The following is a 24,466-nucleotide window of genomic DNA, read 5'->3' as shown; positions in this document are numbered from 1 at the left end:
AAATCTTTACAACGTGGTTGGATTCATTAACATCTTTTTTCCATATAAACCGTTAGTTTTAAGATCATGTAGATTATTGTGAGTTATTATTGTACAAGATTGTTAACCTCACTCTGTCAGTTGTACTTTTTTAAATAAATTACTTTAAAAAAATCATAGTGTTGCATAACGTTCATAATTAGTGCAGTTGATAGGATTGTGTCCCAAAAGCAGCTTCCACATCGAAGAAAACTTCAGGAAGTGTTTCAACACTGGTAGCGCAATCTAAAGAACCAGCGACATCTGGCATTAGAGCTGTCTACAGGTTTCCAACAAAATATCCTTATTTGGCACAAGAAGATGATGACATTCAGTTTGAAGACAACATATGTCCAGAAATTGAAAAGACTTTCTATTGACTCGAACTTCCATCCGCAAGACAGTTGTACTACAGAGCTGTTAAACAAACGACCACCGACAAGCTGCATACCACTAGAAACTCAGTTAGTTCAACCCATTATTGAACAAATTGCTGATGAACAATTTTTGATTTTACCGACCCAAAATACACAAATATTGATCAAATGTAAAACGGATCAATACATAATACTAGAAGAACCAACCTTAGTCCAAATTCTACAAATTGTAAAATCAAACTTAATGACAAGGCATATTCCAATAATGTCCAATTAATTAATAGGAGGAAAACCTTTAATACTTCCAGAAATTCAAGAATATGAATTTCAAAAACTAAAATCTTACAAGATGCCCAATATAAGTAATGTTAACCTTCAAGACTTATATGAGTTAAGGAGCCTTGCAAAGCAATTACAACTAATCGAGAAAACCTCACCTGATGTATCGAACATAGCAATAATCAACAACATTTGAATTATTGCTATGATCATTGTATTAATATTGGTGGTTATCTAGAAGAAAAAGATGCTTCCAAGATGTCAGAAGTTAAATCCTGGAACTACTGCAATACCTCTTCATGAATCAAGACCCGAAGAGCCAGAAATGGAGCAAACAAATCCCATTATGTTTGCCTTTTAAGGAAGGAGGAGTTATATCTGTGAGAACCGCTGACTCTTCACCATAGACTTTTCCAATGGCGTAGTTAACCAAATGATCATCGTAAGAACTGCTAAATCTCCACAACGTGGTTGGCTACATCAACATATTTTTTCTATATAAACCCTTAGTTTTAAGATCATGTAGTTTATTATGAGTTATTATTGTAAGATTATTGTACAAGATTATTAACCTGTCACCCTGTCAATTGTACTTTTTTTAAATAAATTACTTTTAAAAAAGTCATAGTGTCGCATGACGTTCGTAATTAGGAGCTAGAGACAAAGGCCTCCATAACTGCACTTGTATGATGTCTGTTGTGTTTTCTCTTAAGTTTAAATGGTGCAATTTCTCATTTAAATGCAAAAGCTAGCTATAATCCCATCTAATTTAACTTTTGTCACTAATGACCTTTTCTAGTAACAAAAGTTTCCATATTAAAAACCGTAAGGTTGTTATTAGGATATTTAAGATGACTCTTCCTAATTTATATTCCTAATTGCTAATATCTTTTGGATCGTCACAGCTCACAGATCGTAGTGTGAAACAATCTGCTGGAGATGATCCAACTCCTGCACCTCTGTGGGTAATGTCCCTGCAAACTATGCTGAAATAATTACTAGGAATCCTTTATCGTCCTAAGATGCATTCTGAAACTCATATATAGTTAATAATATATGTTTTCAGAGCCTAACACCACTTAAATAATATGATAATCGAGATTAAATCTCAATCAGATAGATCTTCATCTTCTCCCGAAGATGCTAACATCATTAGTGAAATACGTTGAGAATAAAATAAAGAGTTTTGAGTAGTGGTAGAATAATTTTGTGATTTGAGTGTCACACAAGATTCCAACCATAGGACTACTCTATATAGATTACTGAAAACTATTTACCTTCTCGTTAAAATATAACTTCCAGCTAAGCAATTATTGTAAAGATATATATATATATATATATATATATATACATAAAAATGGTAAAGAGGGTTAATATATATGTTAGTCAATGTAATAATGAATATCAATTATCATAAAGTAACTGTAAAAGACTAGTTCTATTAATTTTCTTATCACTATAATGTTTTCATTAAAGTTTTCAGTACATTACATAATGGATTAACTTTTAAGTAATGGTCTAGTAAATTTTTATAACTTACATTATAATAAATGGTCACTAAAGTGCCTATTTAACTGTTTATCCTCAGCGCTAACAGTAACATCATAACCATAATATGCTGCCAAATTTAGAAACCCTATGTAAGCAAGTATAGAAAATAGGAAAAGCATTATTTACGTCTTTTTTTTTAAGACTGGGCATTTTTCATTGTCTTATTTATACCAATCTATGCTATGAAAGACGAAACAAAAGAATACAATTTTAATTTGGTTTACCAATGGCACCGCGTCGAATATCAATATCCGAGCGAAGCTGAACGTACCGAAGCCATCAAGAATGGTAGCTATAGAATTGATATACTTAGGCCTCTGGATGCACAGTATACATATCATCGTAAGTATTATAAGAAGGCATTACACTTTGAATTTGTGACTAACTGGAAATCCAAGACGAGATTTTGCCTTTTAACATCAGTTTGTTGCCTGATCAATCGACGAGAATCTATTTTTTTTATCGAATTGATTAGTCCCCATGTTGCATTTTTTGTATATACGAATATTTAAGAAGGCGGTTCTTGGACTATATATTAATTGATTTGAATATTTATATGACTTTTAATTCTGTAAGTAAATTCTGAATGATTCCTATATCTAAACGCCTTTAATAACTTTCTAAAAACACTAACTGACCTTATACATAAAAGTACCCAGACAATAAAACAAACAAATACAAAAAACGGTAAAGAACCATGGATAACGAAAGGGCTATTAGAAACAATTAAGCATAAAAACTATTTATATAATTTAAGTCGCAAAAACCTTAATAATAATAACTTATATAATATATACAAAGCCTATAAAAATAAATTGTGAAATTTAATCAAAAATGCTAAAACTTAATTTCCCGTTTTAAAAACTTTGTAATAAACCTTCTCAAAAAACAAAATGTGACAAATTAAAACTATCGAGTGGGCAAATTGTAATGGACAACAGTGAGATTGCAAATCACTTAAATGATTTTTTTTTGTAAAATTGGGGAGAAATTGGTGGATAAAATTGAATTTCCAAATGATTATAGGGAACAGGAACCATAGTGTCCAAAAAACCTATTTTTATTTCATAAAATAAATGAACTTGATGTTGTGAGGACTATAAACAAACTAAAAACAAAAAAGTCTCCAGGTCATGATGGAGTTCGTGCCGAGGTTCTAAAAGAAATTGTCTATGAAATAGCACCGATCTTATCTTATTTAAAAAATGTTTGTTTCCAAATTGGAACATTTCCAGGTGCCCTTAAAATAGGAAAAATTAAACCACTTTTTAAGGAAGGAGATAAAATGAGTCTGAACAACTATAGGCCCATTTCACTGATTTCAAGGTTTTCAAAAATCTTAGAAACCATTATTAAATCCCAAATTGTTACTTTTTTTAATGTTATCTCTGATAATCAATTTGGCTTTAGAAAAGGCAAATCAACAGAAGATGCAATTTTATCGCTCACCACAAAAATGTATGAAGCCCATTACAAAAAGAATCCATGCATCTCTGTATTTGTAGATGTTAAAAAAGCTTTTGATACGGCTTATCATAAAAAACTTATAGGAAAATTGGAGAAATTGGACATACGAGGAAGTGCTTTGAATCTCTTAAAAAATTAGTTAGGAAACAGATCCCAGTTTATTAGGATTAAAGGAATTAAAAGTAGTACAAGGACTGTAACCTGCGGGGTACTTCAGGGAACAGTGCTGGGACCGGTCTTATTCATTACTTATATAAATGATCTTTTAAAAATACATTCACGGGGACATATAATTAGTTTTGCCGACGATACTGTTATCTTTCATGAAGGAAGATAAAGAGATCGAGGAAGTCTTTAAAAGAAATTTCTTGAATTAATAACTGTTTCTTTATAACAATTGTTTTTAGCTGGTTTTATCAGTTTAGTAAAAGTATTTCTATAGCCTTTATGTTCTGCTGATGCCCTCTCAGAAAAATGCTTTTCAAGTTCTCTTTTCATAAAATCTCGTTTAGCAATACGACAAATTAGTCCCTTAGTTTATTTTTTTTATCATATAATATTATTGTGTAATGATCCGTTAGAGATTTCTTGAATATAATTGATTTTATATGATTTTTTGTAATATATATATTATCGGTCTTGATAAAAATATAATCAATAGCTGTGGCTGTTTCAGGTGTTTCTCTAGTAGACTTGAAGAATAAAAAACCAAATTGCGCAAAATTAGTCATATACTCAATAGCTTTAAGGTTATTTTCGTGTAAGATATTTATATTTAAATCACCTATATATATACAGGGTGTTTCACAACTTATCCGAAAAATTTTAACCACATATGCGCTGTTACGAAACAAGTTGATTTCTCAAAAAAAAATGTAATAAAAGTCCTACAGAAATTAAGTTATAAACCTGAGTTCAATAATACATTGAAAAATAAATATCTGTATTTTACGTTCATCGTCTTGATATTAGAATACGCATTAATAATTTATTGTAGCAAATATTGTACCAAACAACTGACGAAAACAAAACTGTGGAAGAAAATCCAGGAATAAGCACAAGGAGGTTAGCCCAACAGGTCCCAGAAGTGTCACATGCAACAGCGTGGCGCATATTACATGAGACCCAACTGTACCCTTATCACGTCCAGAGAGTCCAGGCATTGCTACCTACAGACTATCCTCTAAGAGTAACATTTTGTGAGTGGTTTTTGCAAAAAAATGCTCGAAAGGCGCGTTTTACAGCTGATATTTTGGCCAGCGATGAAGCTATTTTTACTCGTAATGGTATAACCAATCTTCATAATACACATGTTTGGTCCTTTGAGAATCCTCACGCAGTGGTCCAGACAAACTTCCAACATCGTTTTTCTTTAAACGTGTGGGCAGGTATTGTCGATGAACGTCTAATTGGACCGTTCATATTGCCAGATCGGATGGATGGTCACCAGTATTTGGAATTTCTTCGGAATGATTTGCCGGTCCTTCTTGAGGCGGTCCGAGCACAGATGTGGTTTATGCACGATGGGGCACCTCCACATTTTCGTTTAGAAGTTCGTGATTTTTTGAATCATGTACACCAGCTACGCTGGATTGGAAGAGGTGGACCAATTGCATGGCCTCCACGGTCTCTCGACGGTACTCCATGGTACTCCAGTTCAGAATATTGAAGAATAGCGTGACCGAATCACAGTGGTTGCCGATAATTTGAGACTTCAGGAACAGCAGGAAGAAGGTGTATTTGAATTAGTTCGCCAAAATTGGATTAAACGTGCCCAAGCTTGCATTAGAGTCAATGGAAACAATTTTGAACAGCTTTTATTAAGTAAGTGAATTGTTAAACTGTATTATTTTATTATTTCGATATCTGTAAGACTTTTATTACATTTTTTTTTGAGAAATCAACTTGTTTCGTAACAGCGCATATGTGGTTAAAATGTTTCGGATAAGTTGTGAAACACCCTGTATAACAGTCTCATTATCTCTATCTGCTAACAATTATGTTTTAAGGTCTTCCAGAAATATATTAAGATCTGTAGAAGGTGGTCTATATACACCAACGATATTTAGATTTTTATTGCTATGCTTGAAACTCGTTTTTATAATATGTATTTATCTCCGATAGTTTTATGATTTTGCTACTTGCATGATATATCTTCTAGATATAGATCTATACCATCATTTTTGTTAAACTGAGACTCATTATAGAATATGTCAAAATTTGGTATATTATACCGGCAAATATTTTTAATTGTAAATGTTTCTGACAGAACCAAAACATCAATATTTTCAGTATTTATTGTGTCTAAAAAAATTATAATTTCATCGAAATTCTGTTGATTACTTCTGATATTTAAATACAGGATATTTAATTGATTTTTACCACAAAGAATATTACACATACCATCAACGACATCCACCACCCTCGCATCAACCACGCCACACTACTCCACCTCATCATTGTAATACAAAAAATTTGACATCACTTCCTCTTTATTTTGAGATCCATGATAAGTTTACATTTATTTATTTTTTTTTAACCAATAATAACCCTTAAGAAATAGTGTTATTATAATGTAGGTCTAAAGTTTTCTAAGATGTTTTCATTCAATATTTTCACAACACTGTTGTCTACTTTGGCAAAAATATTTCCGAACATTGTGAAGATATTTTTCTTTGTCAGTTTTTCCTGTGCACTTCGATAAAGATTAAGTCGGCTTTTCATTAGGTCTTCTATGATTCCAATCCTAGATCCTTTAAGTTTTCCTACATTTTTAAGGATTTCTCGCTTGTAGTGATATTGACCAAACTTCACAATGATTGGCCTGGTCTTGTTTTTTTCTCTACCTACACGATACGTTTGTACCAAGTCTTGATAGCTAACTTTTATGCCCATTTTATTTTGAAATAATGTTAAAACCTTTTCCGCCGTATTTTCCTTTTCTTCCTTGGTTAAATCATAGATAAAATTGTTGATTTTCTCACATTGCTGAAAGCGCTTGAATCGTTCGTCGGTGTTTACTTCAACGGTTTTTTGTAGATGAAGTTTATCGTTGGCTCTGGTCAAGATTTTGGTTATAAACTCATTGTCGCTAAGCAATTCACGTAGGCCTTCTTTCACCACACTTTTTATGTCACTGTTTAGTCTTGGACCCATTTTTTTACGTTTGATCAACACTTCTCTCCAAATTGGCAAATTGGTGTCAATATTAATATAGATTTCCACTTTAAAACTATATTAAAATTGCTATTTAATACGGAGCGATGTTAAACACGGCTTAGTGCACGTGCACACATGACGCGATTAAGCGATAAGCGATGCTATGCGATGCGGTGCGATTAATACAAACCTCTAAGGGAGAGCGCCCACCAAAGCAGCGATATACTTGAAGTGAAGTGTTGGTGAAGCGTACCTGAAACGCAAGTCAAGTGTACAACATGTGTGTGTCTTGTGATCGCATATCAAAATGGTGTACAAAACGCATGCACATTGCAGATTTGAAGAATTGAGAAAGTCCGTCCTTTTATTCAAAAAAAGGATACGAACTACAGGCAAAGTGTGTCCACAGAAGAACGTCTGCTCATTACTTTGAGGTAGGTATAAATATGTTTTATAATATTTTAAAGCATAATATAATTTTCTTACCAGTAATAAAAGAAGTAGACGGTTATTTAATTTAAAGTTAGCAAAGTAAAAAAATCTGCTGTCAAACTTTTCTTTATTTGCCTGATAAATAACACTGGCTTGTTAGAATTGTGAAATTTCCATTATTTGCATTAAAACAATATTCAGCTTGTTCTTCCTGCTAAGGGTTGTTCCAAAGTAGTGTAGTATCTTGTTGGTATGCTGGTTGAAGTACTGTAGACTGAGCAACACTACTATTTTGAGATTGTTCTGAGCACTGAGTTGAGGGCGAGGGAGAAGGTACTTCAATCACTTTTCCCTTCTAAAATATCCGAAGCTAATAAGGTTATACCAATCTTGAATGTTTTTTTTTTATTCTGGGTTCATTGCTTGCATGTCCGGAACTATACTTAATAAAAATTAAACTTCAGGATCTTGTGTTACACTTTCTTGAAATGCAGGAGTTCCTTTGGACTTACTTTTTAATTCAAAATAATTAAGAACCGAACGATTGACATCTTCGAGAGTAGTGCTTGAGATTGAATTGGGTTCTGCTGTACCTGATTTAAATGAGTTGACGAACTTTTTTGGCTTTGTCTTTGAATTCGGTTGTCAATGTGAACATTTGAAGCAATATAAGTTAAATCTTGCTGCTGCAATTGAAGATCTTTTTCTAGGTTATTTTTGGGTTGATCGGCAACCTGTGTAACATTATTTGATTCATCTAGGCTCACCATACTCGTAACTTTAGTTCTGTCTTCACGTTCTGATGCACCTATACTGGATCGTTGAGAATTATCCGGAAGCTCAGAATGTGAAAAGTCAACATCTTCTTCAGAATCCTCTATTCTCTGTAAATTGCTTTTGCTTTTTCGAGAAGTGGTGAAAGGATCCAAAAAAATGCATATATGCCGCTATGTAAACTGCTTATATTTTACACATCCAGGTCCTGAAGGCACATATTTCTTCTTTTGTCTAACATAACGGCCACGCAGAATTCTCCATCGTAGCTTACACTCAAAAGCTGGAACCGAAGAAAAATTATAATGCGTATATTTATTATTATAATTTTTATTATACTAATTTTATTAAGCGTAAAAGATATTAAACACATTTTTACTTAGTTAATAGTACAAAGAACCTGAGGTACTAAAGACTAATTAATGATGCTCTATCATGCTACTTTTTAAGGCGGCATACCACTTTGAGAATGATTATTAGAGATACGTCAGTTGGCATATGGAATGCTTTGCAATAAAAGTATATGCCAAGCTCTACCCTAGAAATCTGGACTGCAATCTACCAAACTGCATTGGAAGTATAGACGGGAAGCACATCAGATTAAAATGCCCTTCAAATACTACGTCGACATTTTAATTACAAAGGATATTTTTCTGTGGTACTATTGGCAGTGTGTCATGTGGATAAATTTGGCAGGAATAGTGATGGGAGAGCTTTAAAAGAGGGTTCATTTGGTAAAGCTTTGTCAAGGGGAGTATTAGGAATACCGGCCCCCAAACCACAGTTTGTTGTTCCAGGAGAAATAACAAATTTCCCATATTTTTTCGCAGCTGAGGAGGCTTTTTCGCTGACACAAAACATTTTAAAATCCTATCCCAAGCAAAATCCAACAAACAACAAGCGCATATTTAATGCAAGGCCGAAAATCAAATGAATGTGCTTTTGGCATGTTAACATCCAAGTTTAGAATTCTAGAAATACCAATCAATTACAACGTCAAGTAAGTAGATGACATCATCCAGGCTATATGTGTTTTACATAACTTTATCAGGAAACGCGAAAGAGTTTTTTCAGTGCCAACAGTGGACCAGCAAATTCCAACTCTTCATAACAACGAGCATCTTCGCAGCATCTTTAACAGCAGTTTTAACTTTTTTTTGGCTTCACAGCTCCAAAAGTCAAAAACAATGGCATAATACGTATGTATATATTCGTACTTAATATTAGAAAAATGAATGTAATAAAAACAAAATAAACAATTTTAAAACTTAAAAAAATACTTTGTTTTGCTTACCTGATGCATTTAATTGTTTTCTGGAGTTTGCCAAGCTTTCTCCTGCACATTCATTCGATAATCTTTGCTAGTAATATCGTACAGACGTGGGTGAGATTCTATTAACTGTACGAATTTAACATTAAATTCTTTCGATTATCACGCATATTTTTAATAAATGTATACACAAAAGTATTTAAACTTAATTTTATACATAACTAAACATAATATTAGCATCTCGGTACACATCAGTCGAAAATAGAACGTGTCCTACATTTCAGCACGCATGCAGTGAGACACTGCATTGAGAAGCTTTAAAATCTTTCCAGCGGCTGTCGCGCAGCTTCGGTGAGCGTCGTTCCATATAAAAGCAAGGAACACTGCACTTCAAACACACCTCATGTGCACACCTTTTCTCTTCAAGCGCACATCTTTGGTGGGCGCTCTCCCTAAAATCAAAAGCAAGCGTTCAAACAGCGCGCTTGTTGCTGCTTTAAGATGCGATGCAATGCAACGCGGTCTCGCGCGTCTGTTTGATTTTCAAGCAAGTTGGATTTTAATCGCTTGGGTCCTCGCGCTGCTAGTTATTGTCTAGTTATATTTGTGCGTATTTCGTGTGGTATGGATGCAGAAAAATTAATAAATGCAGTTCGAGTACGTCTTCCACTATGGGATCAACAAAACAAAGGCTATCGAGATCGAGACAAAGTTGAGAAATTATGGCATGAGGTAGCTGCAGAACTAAACGTTTCAAGTAAGTTAAACATGGTGTTTACATACTAGTTTATTTTATATTAAAAAAAAAACTTTTTTTAATTTGCGAGAAATATAATAACAATTATATTATTGGTTTACTAAATACGATTTTAAAATATCTCTTAATTCATATGCTTGTTTTGACGCTCTGTTGTTTACACGTGAGGCTGTCTGGCTGATCATGTCCCTGCAAGTTTGTTCGTGATTGTTTATATCATAATCATGGATTCCTTCTCGGTATATTATAATATTGTGTATAGCAAACAAGCGCATTTAATTATGATTTCTGCTACAGAAGGGTCGGTCTCTATTGCTTTCGTTAATATTCTCCACCTAGCCACTAGAATACCAAATGCACATTCCAAACACCTCGGAGCTCCGAGCTGCATAGCCTACGGTTGAAATTCTCATTTTCATCGAAAATGTCATATTAGGAAATGTGTCAACGGATATGCTTCATCTTCAATCAAATAGAACGGGAATTCTATGTCTGAATCAGGTAATGTTGTTGTCTTGGGTAAATTAAACTTTAAATTTTTTAACAAAGCATATCTTTGTGACGACTGAAAGATTCCTCCATCGCTTTGTTTTCCATATGCACCCACTTCTATGGTCAGAAATTTGTTGTTGGCGTCAGCCACAGCTTGTAAAACGATGGAAAAATATTGTTTATAATTGTAAAACTTTGTTCCTGAATTCGCCGGACATTTAATTCGTACATGTTTACCATCAATTGAGCCGACGCAATGAGGCAAATTCCATTTATTCAATAGTCAGAGGCGGAACGACTAAAAATTTCTTTCGTCGGGACCGGCAAATATGTAGCAACATAAAGTTTCCATATTGCTTCGCATGTTTGTTTAACTATCTTTGCCACAGTTAAAACGTCAAGGCGAAAAGAGAATGCCAGGCTTCTATAAGAGGCACCTGTCGTCAGAAACCTGGAAAAAGGAGAATCAATTAGTGTGTTATTATCACTAAGGGCCAGTTCTACAATCATCGTATAACTTTATTTTTAGAATAATTGCTAAAATTACAATTGTCTAAACAATCGTTGTCATAGTAATTACTCCAGGAAAAAAGTTATACCATGTTTGTAGAACTGGCCCTTAGTGAATTATCTGTAGTGATATGTTAAGAGATATGACAACATTCTACTGTTAATTTTTAAGTAATAATTGATTCATAAAAACAAGATTACTTTTTGAAAACATACGATTTTATTCTTTTTTTTTAGTAGAATCTGCTAAAAAAAGATGGAAATCTTTACGAGATGTCTTCAGAAATGAGCTGAAGAAGTTGCCGAAACCTAAATCTGGAGACGAAACTCCCAAATTTTAGTTCAAAGTGGACTTACTTTAAGATTTTATGGTTCCTTAAGGATCAAATGACTCCGAGACAGCTAACTAGCAACTTACCCACTGACGATAACGCAAGCCAACTAAACGAAGATGTATCCAATGATCATTTATTTCCTGATGACATCGACGATAAGACATCTGTTACTCGGGATGAAAGAATTGAATCAGAACAACTATTATCTGATCACAACAACCAAACTATTGCAACTACTAGCTCAGATAAAAATGTACGTCAAGAGCCAACTGACTGTGGGCATCTGCCAAAACGTCCTGCAAAAAGAGCAGCTAAAAGAAAAGAAGACTTTGATATTAAAGAATTTTTGAAATTAGAGCAACAAAAAATTGACGTTCTTAAAGCAAATAATTCCGTTTTATCGACACAATCTCAGATTACTCAGGATGATGACTATCACTTTCTTATGAGTTTCCATACACCGCTAAAAAAAATGCGTTTTGAAACTAAGATGTGGTTTCGTCTCAAGATGCAGGAGCTGCTTTACCAAGCCACAGTGAACGAGCACCATGTTGAAAATATAAGTTTTGCCAATAATATGCCAACTCATCAGCCTCAAATGACACACACTTTTGTGGCAACACCATTAACTTCGTCCGCTTATTCCACAGAAACAAATAGTTCTTACACAATTCTCCCCTGAAGAAAAAAGACATATTTTATACGTTTACATTTCTATTTGTTTATTTTTCTAAAATAATTGTAACGAATTTGAAATAAAATATTTAAGTACTCACATATATCTGAGCATTTTTTTCTTACCTTAACGTTACGGCAAGGCGTTCTTTAACGCTGATTCCACTAATGGTGTTATACCATTTTCAATAAGTATGAATGTTTCCAAAGACATTCGGAAATATTCTCGAAATTTGTCAGGATATAGGGTTAATTCGGAGAACAAATGATGAAATTCTCTGTAGGTTAATCGTTCACGATAAATTTCATGTACCCATTTCTTTTTTTTACTTTTCATTTTTTTTATATACATATATCGTAAAAATGAATTTTCTAATAATAATAATTCCATGGTATCTGGAACTGACGCAGGCAGAGGTTTGAAAGTTACTACGCTTTTGTTTATGGCCTTCTATTAAAACACAACCAAAATATAGCAAGTAATCAAAAGCATAGCATCGCATAGCGTCGTATCTCATAACAAAGCTTATCGATTAATCGCGTCCTGTGTGCACGTACACTTACTTAGTTCGCGTAATGCGCGCTACCGAAAATGATTCTAAGCGGGACTAATCAATAAACTTTTCAGAATAAAAAAATGTTAACAAAAAAGTTACGCCCGATGTTATTTAATCGATATAATGCCTGTATCTCCTTTATATTATCGAAATTATATGAGGCGCTTCATTAGAATAGATTACTATACAATTAATTATTTACTATGTAGTATCGCTTCAGGTACTAGAGGGCTCCAAGTGAAAAAGTCAAATAAATTTATCTGACAGGTCTCCTCTTTTACCGACATTGTTGTCAGCCATCACTAAGTTTAAAGATTAACCGAGAAACAAAATAAAAGAGAATAGGAATTTATGATTTAACTCCTATATATTATATAATGAATAATAATGATTCATTGTTTAAATCCTGGGTGGGTAATAATCTATTTGAATGAAGCGCCTCATATAATTTGGATCGAACTTTCTAAAGTTCGTTAGATTGATAAAAATTTCGGCCCTTCATTCTTCATAGATTACTATTCACTTATTCACTATTTAGTTGTTTAAAGTCTTATTTATCTTGTTTGTTGGTCAGACTTTAGAAAACTTGCGGCGAATAACACATTTTTATATCTAGTTATAATTTGTATTCCTATAATTAAGAAAGTGTTCATACATTTATCAAAAAAGAAATAAAAATATCCCAAGACCACTTTGCTTACGAAACTGTAATAAATTTAACAAAATTTTACTTTTTTTAGAAAATGAAACAAATATTTTACACAAATGTAATGAAAAGTAAAAGAAAATAGTTAATGCAACATAAGGATTGAAACAAAAGTATATTCATTTAAGTTAACAACATAATGTAGCATCCATGAAATCCGACAACACTGTCAAGTACAAAAGGCTGATAGTTTATAATAAATGATAGAGATACTTCTAGAATAATAATAACAACGAGCACGTTTTTGTAAAGTTGAAACAGAAAATAAAATGCAGTTTTTGTTAAATATACAACAGTTGTATTAATTTAAACAAGGGACAAATAGGAACAATAATAACGAACATAAATAGTACATTTTGGCGACGAGAAACGAAACCACGGCGAATAAATTCAGAGAAACTTAAGCGAACTTTAAACATGGAAAATCAACTTAGTGCCATTAAAAGTTTTAACGTACACACAGAAAATGTTGGTTTAAAGTGGCAGAAATGGATCAGAAGATTCGACAATTTATTAGTGGCTTCTGGTATTACTAATGACAACAGGAAAGAGGCTATCCTATTACACTGTGTTGGAGAGGAAGTTTTCGACATTTTTCTCTCTACCTGAACTTCAAACAGTAACAAACTCTTCTACAGTCTTAGTTGACCCTACATCAAAGTACAAGAGAGCCAAGGTAAAATTAAACAATTATTTTTTACCAAAAGTAAACATTGAATTCGAAATTTATAATTTTCGCCAAGCCAAAGAATTGGATAGTGAATCTATAGATTAGTACTATATTAGGCTGCCAAAACTAAGCCCCGATTGTAGTTTTGTAGATAGGGATCGAGAAATTAAGTCACAGATAATCCAGAGAACAACATCTTCTAAACTTAGACGTTATGCTATGACTGACAACCCTTCTTTAATACAGCTCATCTCTCAGGCAAATGTGTTTGAAATTATAGATCTACAGGTCACACAAATAGAGTGTAACACCGTGAATCAGTCAATCGGGTGAAAAAAAACAATACCAAACCAACTCATATGTTTAATACGAATCAACCCCAGATACGCCAGCCCAGAAGAGAAAGAGGCCATCCAAACAAAAGTTTATGAACTTTGGCAACAACTGGCATCTAAATGGCAAGGATTCATGTCCAGCAAGCAGTGTTACTTGTCACTACTGTTCAAAACCAGGACATTTTGTTAAGGTATATCTACGGAAGCAAAGAAGTGAGTCTTTTAACATCAACAGGTAAAACACCACGGTAAATGATTCATTAACATCGAATCAGCAGCATCAGCAACACTCAACGAAACTCACAGAATAACCTGCTTACCAAAAGTAAATGTTCTGGTTAATATTAGAATATTAAATTTTATTGTGGACACGGGTATTTCTATAAACATTTTAAGTGAAAAAACTTTTAATCAAACATTTAACAAACCCTTAGAACCTGATTCAAGCAAAATTTTTCCTTATAATCAGTCAATACATTTAGATGTCATTAGAAAATTTCATACAACAGTAAACTATAAAAATCACAGTACAAACACAGACATAATTGTGATAAAAGGTACCTCTGAGTCTTTATTACGCTTTGAGACATCTAAAAAACTTAATATCATATCGATTTCAACCAATCAGGTAAACACTAACACTTGTATTAACATTGATTTGCTTTATATTGGCCAGAATTTTCTAGAATTAACAAAAGGAGTTGGAACTTTAAAATCAAATTTGTAATGGTATTTACTGGCGCTTACTAATTTTTTGTATTCCCTCTCGATCTTCTGGGTTATTTTTAAAGTTTGTAGTTGGTTATCCAACTATTATCTCGGGCGCCACCCTCAAGTTTAATGTGGATGAGGGACCACGGCCTATCGGGTAGCCTTTAGACAGTGGAGAAAGTAATCTAGGTCTTCTGTGTGAGTAAAACTATAGGCAACATTGTAACAAAATCACATGTATTCATCCCAAAACCTAACATGTCATCTCTTTGCTAACACTTCTCAATAAGCCTTACATAAGGCCAAATTCAATACGGTACGGTGCGGGAAGAGGAGGGGTGCAATGAAGAGAACCCATGTTGGTAAGCAAAATGTAAAAGCGGTACGGTAATTTATGGCAGTGAATGAACGATGATCAGATACAGCCCAGAGAAAATAAAGTATGAAACGGTCGGTATTAATCGGAATGGTAAGCGGTAAGTCACCCACAGGATAATTAAGCAGTCTAATATAAATGCGGTCGCTCGTAACCTTGGCCAACTCTGTTTAAAATGTCGGTAGACGCGGTCTTAATTATGTAGGTAGAAGATGGCAAGGTTGTCAGGTTGGGAATAATGAGATAACATCCAATGCAGGGTGCTATCTCGTAAAGGTCCGACACGTAGCCCTCTGCACTTTATTAAGGAATACACAGTGTTACCCCGTAATGGTCCGGCACGCAACCCCGTGTATCCTGTGGATATTAGGAAATATTAGGAATATTAGGAATAAGGAGATAATGTCCAATGCAGGGTGATACCTCGTAACGGTTTGACACGTAGCCCCTAGCATTTTTTAAGGAATACACAGTGTTACCCCGTAACGGTCCGGCACGTAACCCCGTGTATCCTGTGGACACTAGGAATAATGAGATAATGTCCAATGCAGGGTGCTACCTCGTAACGGTTCGACACGTAGCCCCCTAGCACTTTTTAAGGAATACACAGTGTTACCCCGTAACGGTCCGGCACGCAACCCCGTGTATCCTGTGGACACTAGGAATAATGAGATAATGTACAATGCAGGGTGCTACCTTGTAACGGTCCGACACGTAGCCCCTTAGCGCTGAGGTATTAACGCGGTGATAAATTAATAATTATCGCGGTCGCGCGTTTATTAACAAAATAGAAACTTTCCTAACTTTACTGGGCAAAGCTTAGTTGTCAATATGAATCTTGAAAATTATTATTTTTTAAGTTGGAAAAAGAACCGAGTAATTCTATAGATAAATAAGAGAATTACAGAAAATTTAGTAACTTCGTTACAAATTACATGTTAACAAGTGTCCAACCAGTTGCTCTGCAACACAGGCGAGTTCCATTTCATCTCAGAAATTAGTCGAAGCTGAGCTACACAGATTAGAAGCTAAGGATATAATCGAGAGAGTAGGTAAAGAGGCAACACCATGGGTCTCACTTATTGTAATCGTCGCCAAATCAGATAACCCAAACATTATAAGAATTTGTATTAACATGAAAAATCCTAACAAAGCTATCTTACGTGAAAGGCATATAACACCAACATTTTATGAACTTATAACAAACCTCAAAGACTCTGTTATGTTTAGTAAAATTGATTTAAAAGATGGCTATCATCAGTTAATGCTAGATAAAGAATCAAGGTATCTTACAGTTTTTTCAACACATATTGGTTTATTTAGATACAAGAGACTTTGGCATAAATTCTGCAGCTGAAAAGTTTGAAAATGTCATTGGCCAAGTTCTTTAAAATATACACTGATGATATTTTAATATTTTAATCAAAACAAAAACATGACTTTGCACTAAAGAAAACACTTGAAACTCTTCATAAAAATGGCCACTAAACAGGGCAAATGTATTTTTAACGTGTCAAAAATTAAATTTTTCGGCTATGTATTGTCAGAACATGGTGTACATCCTGTCCCTGATAAGGTCAATGGCATTGTTAACCTAAAATATCCAGAAAATCCACTTGAAGTGAAGTCTTTCCTAGGAATGATTGGATATGCTGGTAAATGTCTACCCAACCTGGCAGAAAATACACAAGTCCTGAGAGAGCTAACATTAAAAAAAGCAGTTTTCAATTGGACAGCAGAACATGAAGCAGCATTTAATTTGTTACGAAAACAACTGTGTGAAGCAATACAACTAGTCTACTTTGACATAAACAAGACAACACATTTACACGTTGATGCCGGACCAAATGGAATTGGAGCGATTCTTACACAACAGGACCAAGACAACAAAATGCATACTGTGGCCTATGCAAGCACAACACTAACACCAATCCAAAGGAGGTATAGTCAATTTGAAAATAAAACTTTAGCTTGTACTTGGTCAACTCAACATTTTCATAATTATTTGTATGATTCAGAATTTGTGTTGCATTGTGATAACTTACCATTGGTTCGAATTCTTCAAAATTCTAAATTAGCACCCAACGCACGAGTAGAACGGCTACTGCTTAGAATACAACCCTATACTTTTAAGATTTTGCATCAAAAAGGAGAGTCTAACCCTTCAGACTACCTCTTAAGACATCCCTTAAAAGTTGATGACACCAAACAAGACAAAGTTGAAGAATATGTACATGTTTGCGTCAACTATGTCCTACCCTATGACCCTAAAAGAAGTCCAAGATGCATCCAAAAATGACCCAACTATACAAGGTCTTCGAGAAGCTCTATCAAGGAAGAATTAGGAAATTAATGATGAAGTTTTTGGAAATTACCTTAGGGAGTTAAATTTGTTAAACTTAAAGATGAACTTTCTTTTAGCAACGATATATGTACTACAGAACCGAGCAGTTGAACTTGTACATAAAGGTCATCAAGAAATCACGAAAACAAAACAACTCTTAAAGACAAAAGTCTGGTACCCCAACTTAGATATCACAATAGAATCGTTTGTAAAAACATGTATACCCTATCAAGCTGTAACAAAATCTTCTTGCAGAAACCCAATAATTTCAACCCCCTACCTTCAAACCCCTACAGATTATCCCTTTCAATGCGTCGATGTGACTACGCAGGTCCTTTTCCCAACAATAAATATGTATTTCTGAAGGTGGATGAATACTCCAGGTTCCCAATTATTGAAGTCGTAAATTCTACAAGTTTTTCCCAGTTAAAACCAATTCTTGAAAGCATATTTTCTACCTTTGGTTTTCCTGCGACGATTAAGTCTGATAATGGTCCACCCTTCAACAGCCATGAATTGTCATGTAATTTTTCAAGTGGCATGGCAGAAAGATTGGTCAAGACAACAAAAAAGTTACTATTATTTTTACTGATTTGGAAACAGGCATTTCAAATCCAAACTTCAAGAATTTTTGATCAACTGTAGGAGCACTCCACAGTTTACCACTGAAGTTTCACCCTTTGAGTCCATATTCCACAGAAAAATGAACAACTTTCTACCAGCAGCTGAACAACAACCCAAAAGTGATACAGCAATAAGACCCAATGATAAGAAGAACAAGAGGAGGCAGAAAGTATATGCAGACCAGAAACGAAGAATTAAATCTCATACATTTCAACCAGGCGACTTAGTTTTATGTAAACAAATAGTTTAACCTTCTATTTTGACGCAAAACCTTATGAAATTATAAAAATTAGTGGCAACGCAATTTCAGCTGAACGACAAGGAATGTTATTGAATGACAAGAAATTTATCGTTTTTCAAAAGGTTCTTTCAAGCTGTATTTCCACCACAAAATTCGAGTCGTTCCAGTAGTTCATCACCACCAGTCAGGCTCCAACTAGATGTCAGCAACAGGAAGTTGATACAATTACAAATTTGTGAAGATCAGAGAGTGGTTGACTTATTACCACCAAGCCCCATCAGCTTGGAAACTGATGATGTTGTGAATTCTCCAAACAACCACTTCACCAACAGCGATTGATTGAAGATGGCTTGTCCTAAAGAGGTAATAAAGGGTTTTAACTCTTTTTAAGACTCCACAGGATATTATTATATAGTCAGGTATAATTTTTTTTAATACTTCATACGAATTTTATACATCAAAAACTGTTTCGCAGAAATTACCTTTTTTTGTGCAGGATGTCCATAGATTTCGAAAGTAGCGAGAGGTATTTGATTACATTAAAAATGGTAAACATGTATGCAAATTGCACTTTCCTAAAAAAGATGTCAGGATATATCGTAAAGTAATTGATCCTGATGGGAGTATAAAATACTTACCAGATACGAGTGCAACTTTACGAAGAATGGCGTGTCCATTACTTAAAAATGCCGAAAATCGCATTATCATTATCAAAAGGATGTGTGTGAAGCTAGCGTCATATCCAGCAACCCAAAATCGAGAACGCAGCTTAAGCCGGTTGCCAGTAACCTATTTATAGTCCGCGCTCGCTGTTATTTAATCAATATCTTCTGAAATTTCCAAGGAATTTTAGTAATTTTTTGTCCATATATGAGCAATAAAACCTAAATCGAATTATGGCGGTTCAAAACCTCTACAAACTAAGGTTTCTTTGTAAAAACGAAATAAAAAGTCAAATGTTAAAAAGAAAGAAAAAGGCTCCTCAAATTCCCAATGGATTTGAATTAAACTTTTTAACATCTGAAATTGGTTTAGATCTTTATTATTTATTGCATAAAAAAGTTTTATCCAAATCCTTTAGGAGTTTTGGGAGTTATAGCCGTTTATATATTCTAGCATATAACAATTCAATATTTTTTGTGAAAAACGTTTGTTTGTAACCATTTGCAACCTTCTGAAATCAGTTTAGATATTAATTATTTATTACAGAAAAAAATTTTATACAAATCCTTTGGGAGTTTTGGTAATTATAGCCAATAATTTTTTACCAAAAAAGTTTCGTCTGTAGAGGTTTTGAACCACCATAATTCGATTTAGGTATTTATTGTTCATATCTGAACAAAAAATTATTAAAATGCCTTGGAAATTTCAGGACATACGGGCATATATTGGTTAAATAGCAGCGAGCGCAGACTATAAATAGGTTGCTGGCAACCGACATATGCTGCGTTCTCGATTTTTGGCTGATTCCGCAAAAACGGTAAACAGCTTCAATAGACAAAAGCCGATTTTCAGCGTGGAATGGTTCTTAGTTGGTATTTACCAATTATGATCCGATTTTGGACTTGGGTTAATCTTTCGGTTAGAGAGCCCAGAAGAAGGCTATGCTTGAATAGCAATTAGTTTTAAAATATCAAGAAGAACAAGTAGTAATACGCTACTTAGTAAAAAAAGTTAAATTAAAGGAGATAAAATTTAAAATTAATTCCGGCAATAAGGTGTTTAAGGCTTTTCCCATGCAAATTTACATAAACATTATACATAACTTATTTAAGATCCAATAAAAGCATTTTTATTTGAGAGAAAGAAGAGTGGCTTAGGCTCTGGAAAGTCCAAAAATTCGACTTCATTTTTTAGTCAAACAGAAAAGAAAAAACAATAACAATTACAATAAAATAAAAAATAAACTCTTTAATTCTTAATAACCATGTCAAAGTTGTCAACCAAAAGAGTAACCGCGGTTCCTACCAATTCATCGCTGAAAATCGGCTCAAAATGAGGGGAAGAAAAAGTGGCGTGGCTGTTAAAATGATATTGTACGTACATGCATTTGCATATTATATTGCTCTAGCAGAGTCTTATGAAAATCAAATGATTTTTAATTAATAGTAAAAGTAAAATTAAAACCTATACACTATATTATTACTGGAATACACCAGCTCTTATCTCAAAAGCTAAGATATTTAGGATACACATTTGTAAGTTTTTTCTTAAAATTGGTTCAAGAACCGCTCCCTTAAGTATTAGTATGTCTTTAAGGAATACCCTGTATAAAAAAAACATTTCCTTTAAAAGATCTTTTTGTAGAAAAAAACTTTCTCTAATAATTCAATAAATATAATAATCTACTAAATTTTCCGGACTAATATTTTCACTGTTGACGTTTGTAGGTGTTCAGCTGTACAAAAAGGGATTTGAAATAATTAAAGTTGATTTTTCATGCAACTTCATGTTAATTTCGGTTCCACGATTTCTATTTCATATTTAGGATTTTGTTATAAATCGGTAAATACTTCAGTTTATGGGTCATTCTCCTGAAACTGCCGGAAATTACGTAACCTTAGAAAAATTCTTTATACAAATGAAATTTTCTTCTTTTTATGTAATAAATATTTATATTACTTTATAATAAAAAGAATTATAAAACAAAATTAAAATAAAAAATATATATTTCCTTATTTTTTGTAACCACAGAACGTGATATGTCACGTTTGTGGACTGTCACCAACAAACTTATTTTAGTTTCATGTGTCATTAAACTAAACGAACAAAAATTTTACTTAATTTTTGTACATTTTCAAAACCACGTTTGGGTTAAAAATAAGTTTAATTATACTCAAAAAGATTTAGTTTTAACTTTTAAGAGTGTTACTATTTTTTATTGCTGTTACCAAATAATCGTCACGTCCGTGGACAAAGTCAAAAAATCAAAATATCTGCGTGCGATATGTTTTTAAAAGTATGCCTCCTAGTTGACGCTCTAGTAAATTTATACTTCTTTGCCCTCAGTGTTTTGTTGATGTCGCAAGTGAAACCGTTTTGTGCAAATTTAGTGCCCTTTTTAGTGATACCTGTTGTTTCAAGCACTGTGATCACGTCTGTGAGCAGCCAAAAAAGTAAGGATAATAATCTTATTAATGTTAAATACGTATTGTCATAAAGAAAAACACAAATAAATATTGTTGCACAGAAGTTTTGTAACCTAACCTAAAAATCTATAATTTTAAACCGTCAAAAGGTAATTTTATATCACGTCCGTGGACGTCGCGTCCGTGTATCATGAATGCTGTGGACAAGTTGGCCATGGACGTGATTCCGTGGATAATTAAATATTATTTATACACATTAAAAGTATTTTTAACAACTTTTTCGTTACGAGCTTATAATCTATAAAAAGATATTTATTGCGTAGCTTTAGATAACCCACTAATCCATCAACTAAAAAACACTTTTTTTTAAGGTATTAAATGGCTAGAACAAAGAAAATATGCGATCGAGATCTAGAAAAAAGAAGAGAAGCGAAGAAATTAAGTATGCGCAAAGCAAGAGAAAAAATTAAAGCTGATCCTGTGCGATATGAAGAAGAGAAAAGAAGAGATAGGGAACGAAAAAAACGAAGTCGACGCTCTATTCAAGAGTTTAGTGACCGAGTTCAAAGAAAAATTAGAAAAAATTGGAGAAATCGTTCAAGACGTTATAGGGAGAGAAAAAAAGATGCCGTAAAACACGCTGAAAATTAAAATAATTTTCTTAACTACAATACCCCAGCATCCAGCCCTTGACCGATATTAAAAGATATTCCTGGGCTAAGCGGATCCAGAAACATTACTCCTCAACAAATAAGAGGACAAAAACTAGTGAGGAAAAACTGAAACACAATGAAAAAAAAGATTAGGGATTTGGAGCTCTTAGTAAATACCCTAAAAAAGCGCGTGAATAAATATAAACCCCAAGCAAGCAGAGCAAATCATCGTCACCTTTCTAAAATACAAAGTCCTAAATATAATGTCAGCAACTTGTTAAAAAAATATACGGTACCCTCAGCTGTAAAAAAAAACTTTTATTTGCTGAAGTGATTGAAGAGCAGTTAAAAGAAAACTATTCCCGGGAAACCAAAAATAAAAATAAGGTCTATTTTCTATCGATGCTTAATGGTGAAGTGGTAAAAAAATACAAATTTCTTACACATTTGGCGAAGCTCACATCAGATATGGAAGAAAGAAGCACATACACAAGCAAGAATCTTAATGACAAAAATGAAAGTCAGACATTTTTTAGAAAAAGATGAAAATAGCAGAATAACAGCCGGAAAAAAAGAAACAATTACAAAACACAAAGTTAAGAAACAGAAGCGGCTGTTAAATGATACGCTTCTGAATCTTCACAAAAAGTTTACAGCTTTATACCCTAATTTTAAAAAGTTGAGCTATTCGACATTTTGCAACTTTCGTCCATTTTGGATTTTGTCTCCCAATTATAAGAATAGAGAGATGTGTTTGTGCAAACAGCATGCAAATATGGGCCTTATATTGGAAAGTCTTAAGAAACATTCCATTATTAACGAATCAAGTATGAATGAGGTAATAAAACGTATTTGCTGTGATCAATTTCCCAAAAAATTATATTTGGAACGGGCATGTGAGCGGTGCAAAGATACAAACGTTAATTTTAATCATTATAAAAAAAAACGAACAAATATCCTATCAAACGTGGGCTGTTCAGAGACATGAAGTTGATATTAAGGGTCAGCAAAAAATATGTTCGAAGACCGTCAAGTTAACGAAAACTTGCACCAAAGAAGAACTAGTGAATATTTATTTAGTGAGAATTTATGCAACATATTTGTAACATAAATCACCAGTACGCTGCAATTGATTTAGTTAAAAAGTCACTGTCGGATACAACAGTACTAATCCACATGGACTTTTCAGAAAATTATGTCCTAAAATATGCTTCCGAAGTTCAGGCTTCTCACTTTGGGGCGTCAAAGCAGCAAATTAGTTTGCACACCTGTGTTATCTATTATGGTGGCGATATGAAACCTGAGTCTTATTGCACCCTTTCTAACTGTTTAAGACATGACCCTGCTGCGATTTGTGCACATTTAGACCCGCTATTACTGGAAGTAAAAAAAAATGTTCCAAATTTAAAAACCATTAATTTTTGCAGCGATGGGCCGTCGACCCAGTATCGCAATAAATCAATGTTTTACCTAGCGTCTTCACATCTAACAAAAGTACTTAACGTTGAAAATATGGTGTGGCATTTTAGTGAAGCTGGGCATGGAAAAGGGGCGCCAGATGGTGTCGGCGGGTGCTTGAAGCGCACTGCGGATAGCTTAGTAGGAAGAGGAAAAGATATATCCACTTTGGCAATACCGATTCAAGAACTTAAGCAAGCTTGCAAAGGGATCCACATTATACCGATTGATGACCAAAACTTCATCGAAATGGACAAACTGGTTCCAAATGAAATTCCAAGTTTTAAAGAAACATTGCGAGCCCACCAGTTAGTATGGCATCGTACTGAACCTAACACCATCTATGTTAGAAGGCTAAGCTGCCAAAATTGTCATACAACTTGCAGTCACTACAACTTGGGCAAATTGGTGTATAAATCTCATAATATTTTGGAAGATGGAAAGGATGATGATGATGACGACGATAATTTCTGGTCACCAGTTCACGAACGCCTACAATACAATGACATTTATGGATCTGACCGTGATACAAGTGATGATATACCACTTTCAAAAATTTAAAAAGACCAGACTCATCAGTTTAAAAAAAATATGTTTGTTGTTGTG

At 33.7% G+C, this 24,466-nt stretch overlaps 1 protein-coding gene across 4 annotated transcripts in view; it reads left to right on the top strand.

Moving 5' to 3' along the window:
- Positions 1 to 2,191: 2,191 nt before the first annotated feature.
- Positions 2,192 to 24,466, top strand: part of LOC126733441 (major royal jelly protein 1-like) — a 44,692-nt gene continuing 22,417 nt past the window's right edge. For 3 of the 4 annotated variants that reach the window (XM_050436747.1, XM_050436746.1, XM_050436745.1), the window contains exons 1-2: positions 2,192 to 2,314; positions 2,367 to 2,567. In XM_050436747.1, coding sequence (XP_050292704.1) covers positions 2,290 to 2,314; positions 2,367 to 2,567 — 226 coding nt within the window. In that variant the 5' untranslated portion in view covers positions 2,192 to 2,289. Of the gene's footprint in view, positions 2,315 to 2,366; positions 2,568 to 17,112; positions 19,024 to 24,466 lie in introns of those variants that run through there. The other variant, XM_050436749.1, reaches the window with a different exon arrangement.

The sequence above is a fragment of the Anthonomus grandis genome, chromosome 2, assembly GCF_022605725.1.
Source record: "Anthonomus grandis grandis chromosome 2, icAntGran1.3, whole genome shotgun sequence".
Classification (NCBI taxonomy): Eukaryota; Metazoa; Arthropoda; class Insecta; order Coleoptera; family Curculionidae; genus Anthonomus; species Anthonomus grandis.
Note: the sequence above shows the minus strand (reverse complement) of the source record. Positions and strands in the feature narration are given on the sequence as shown.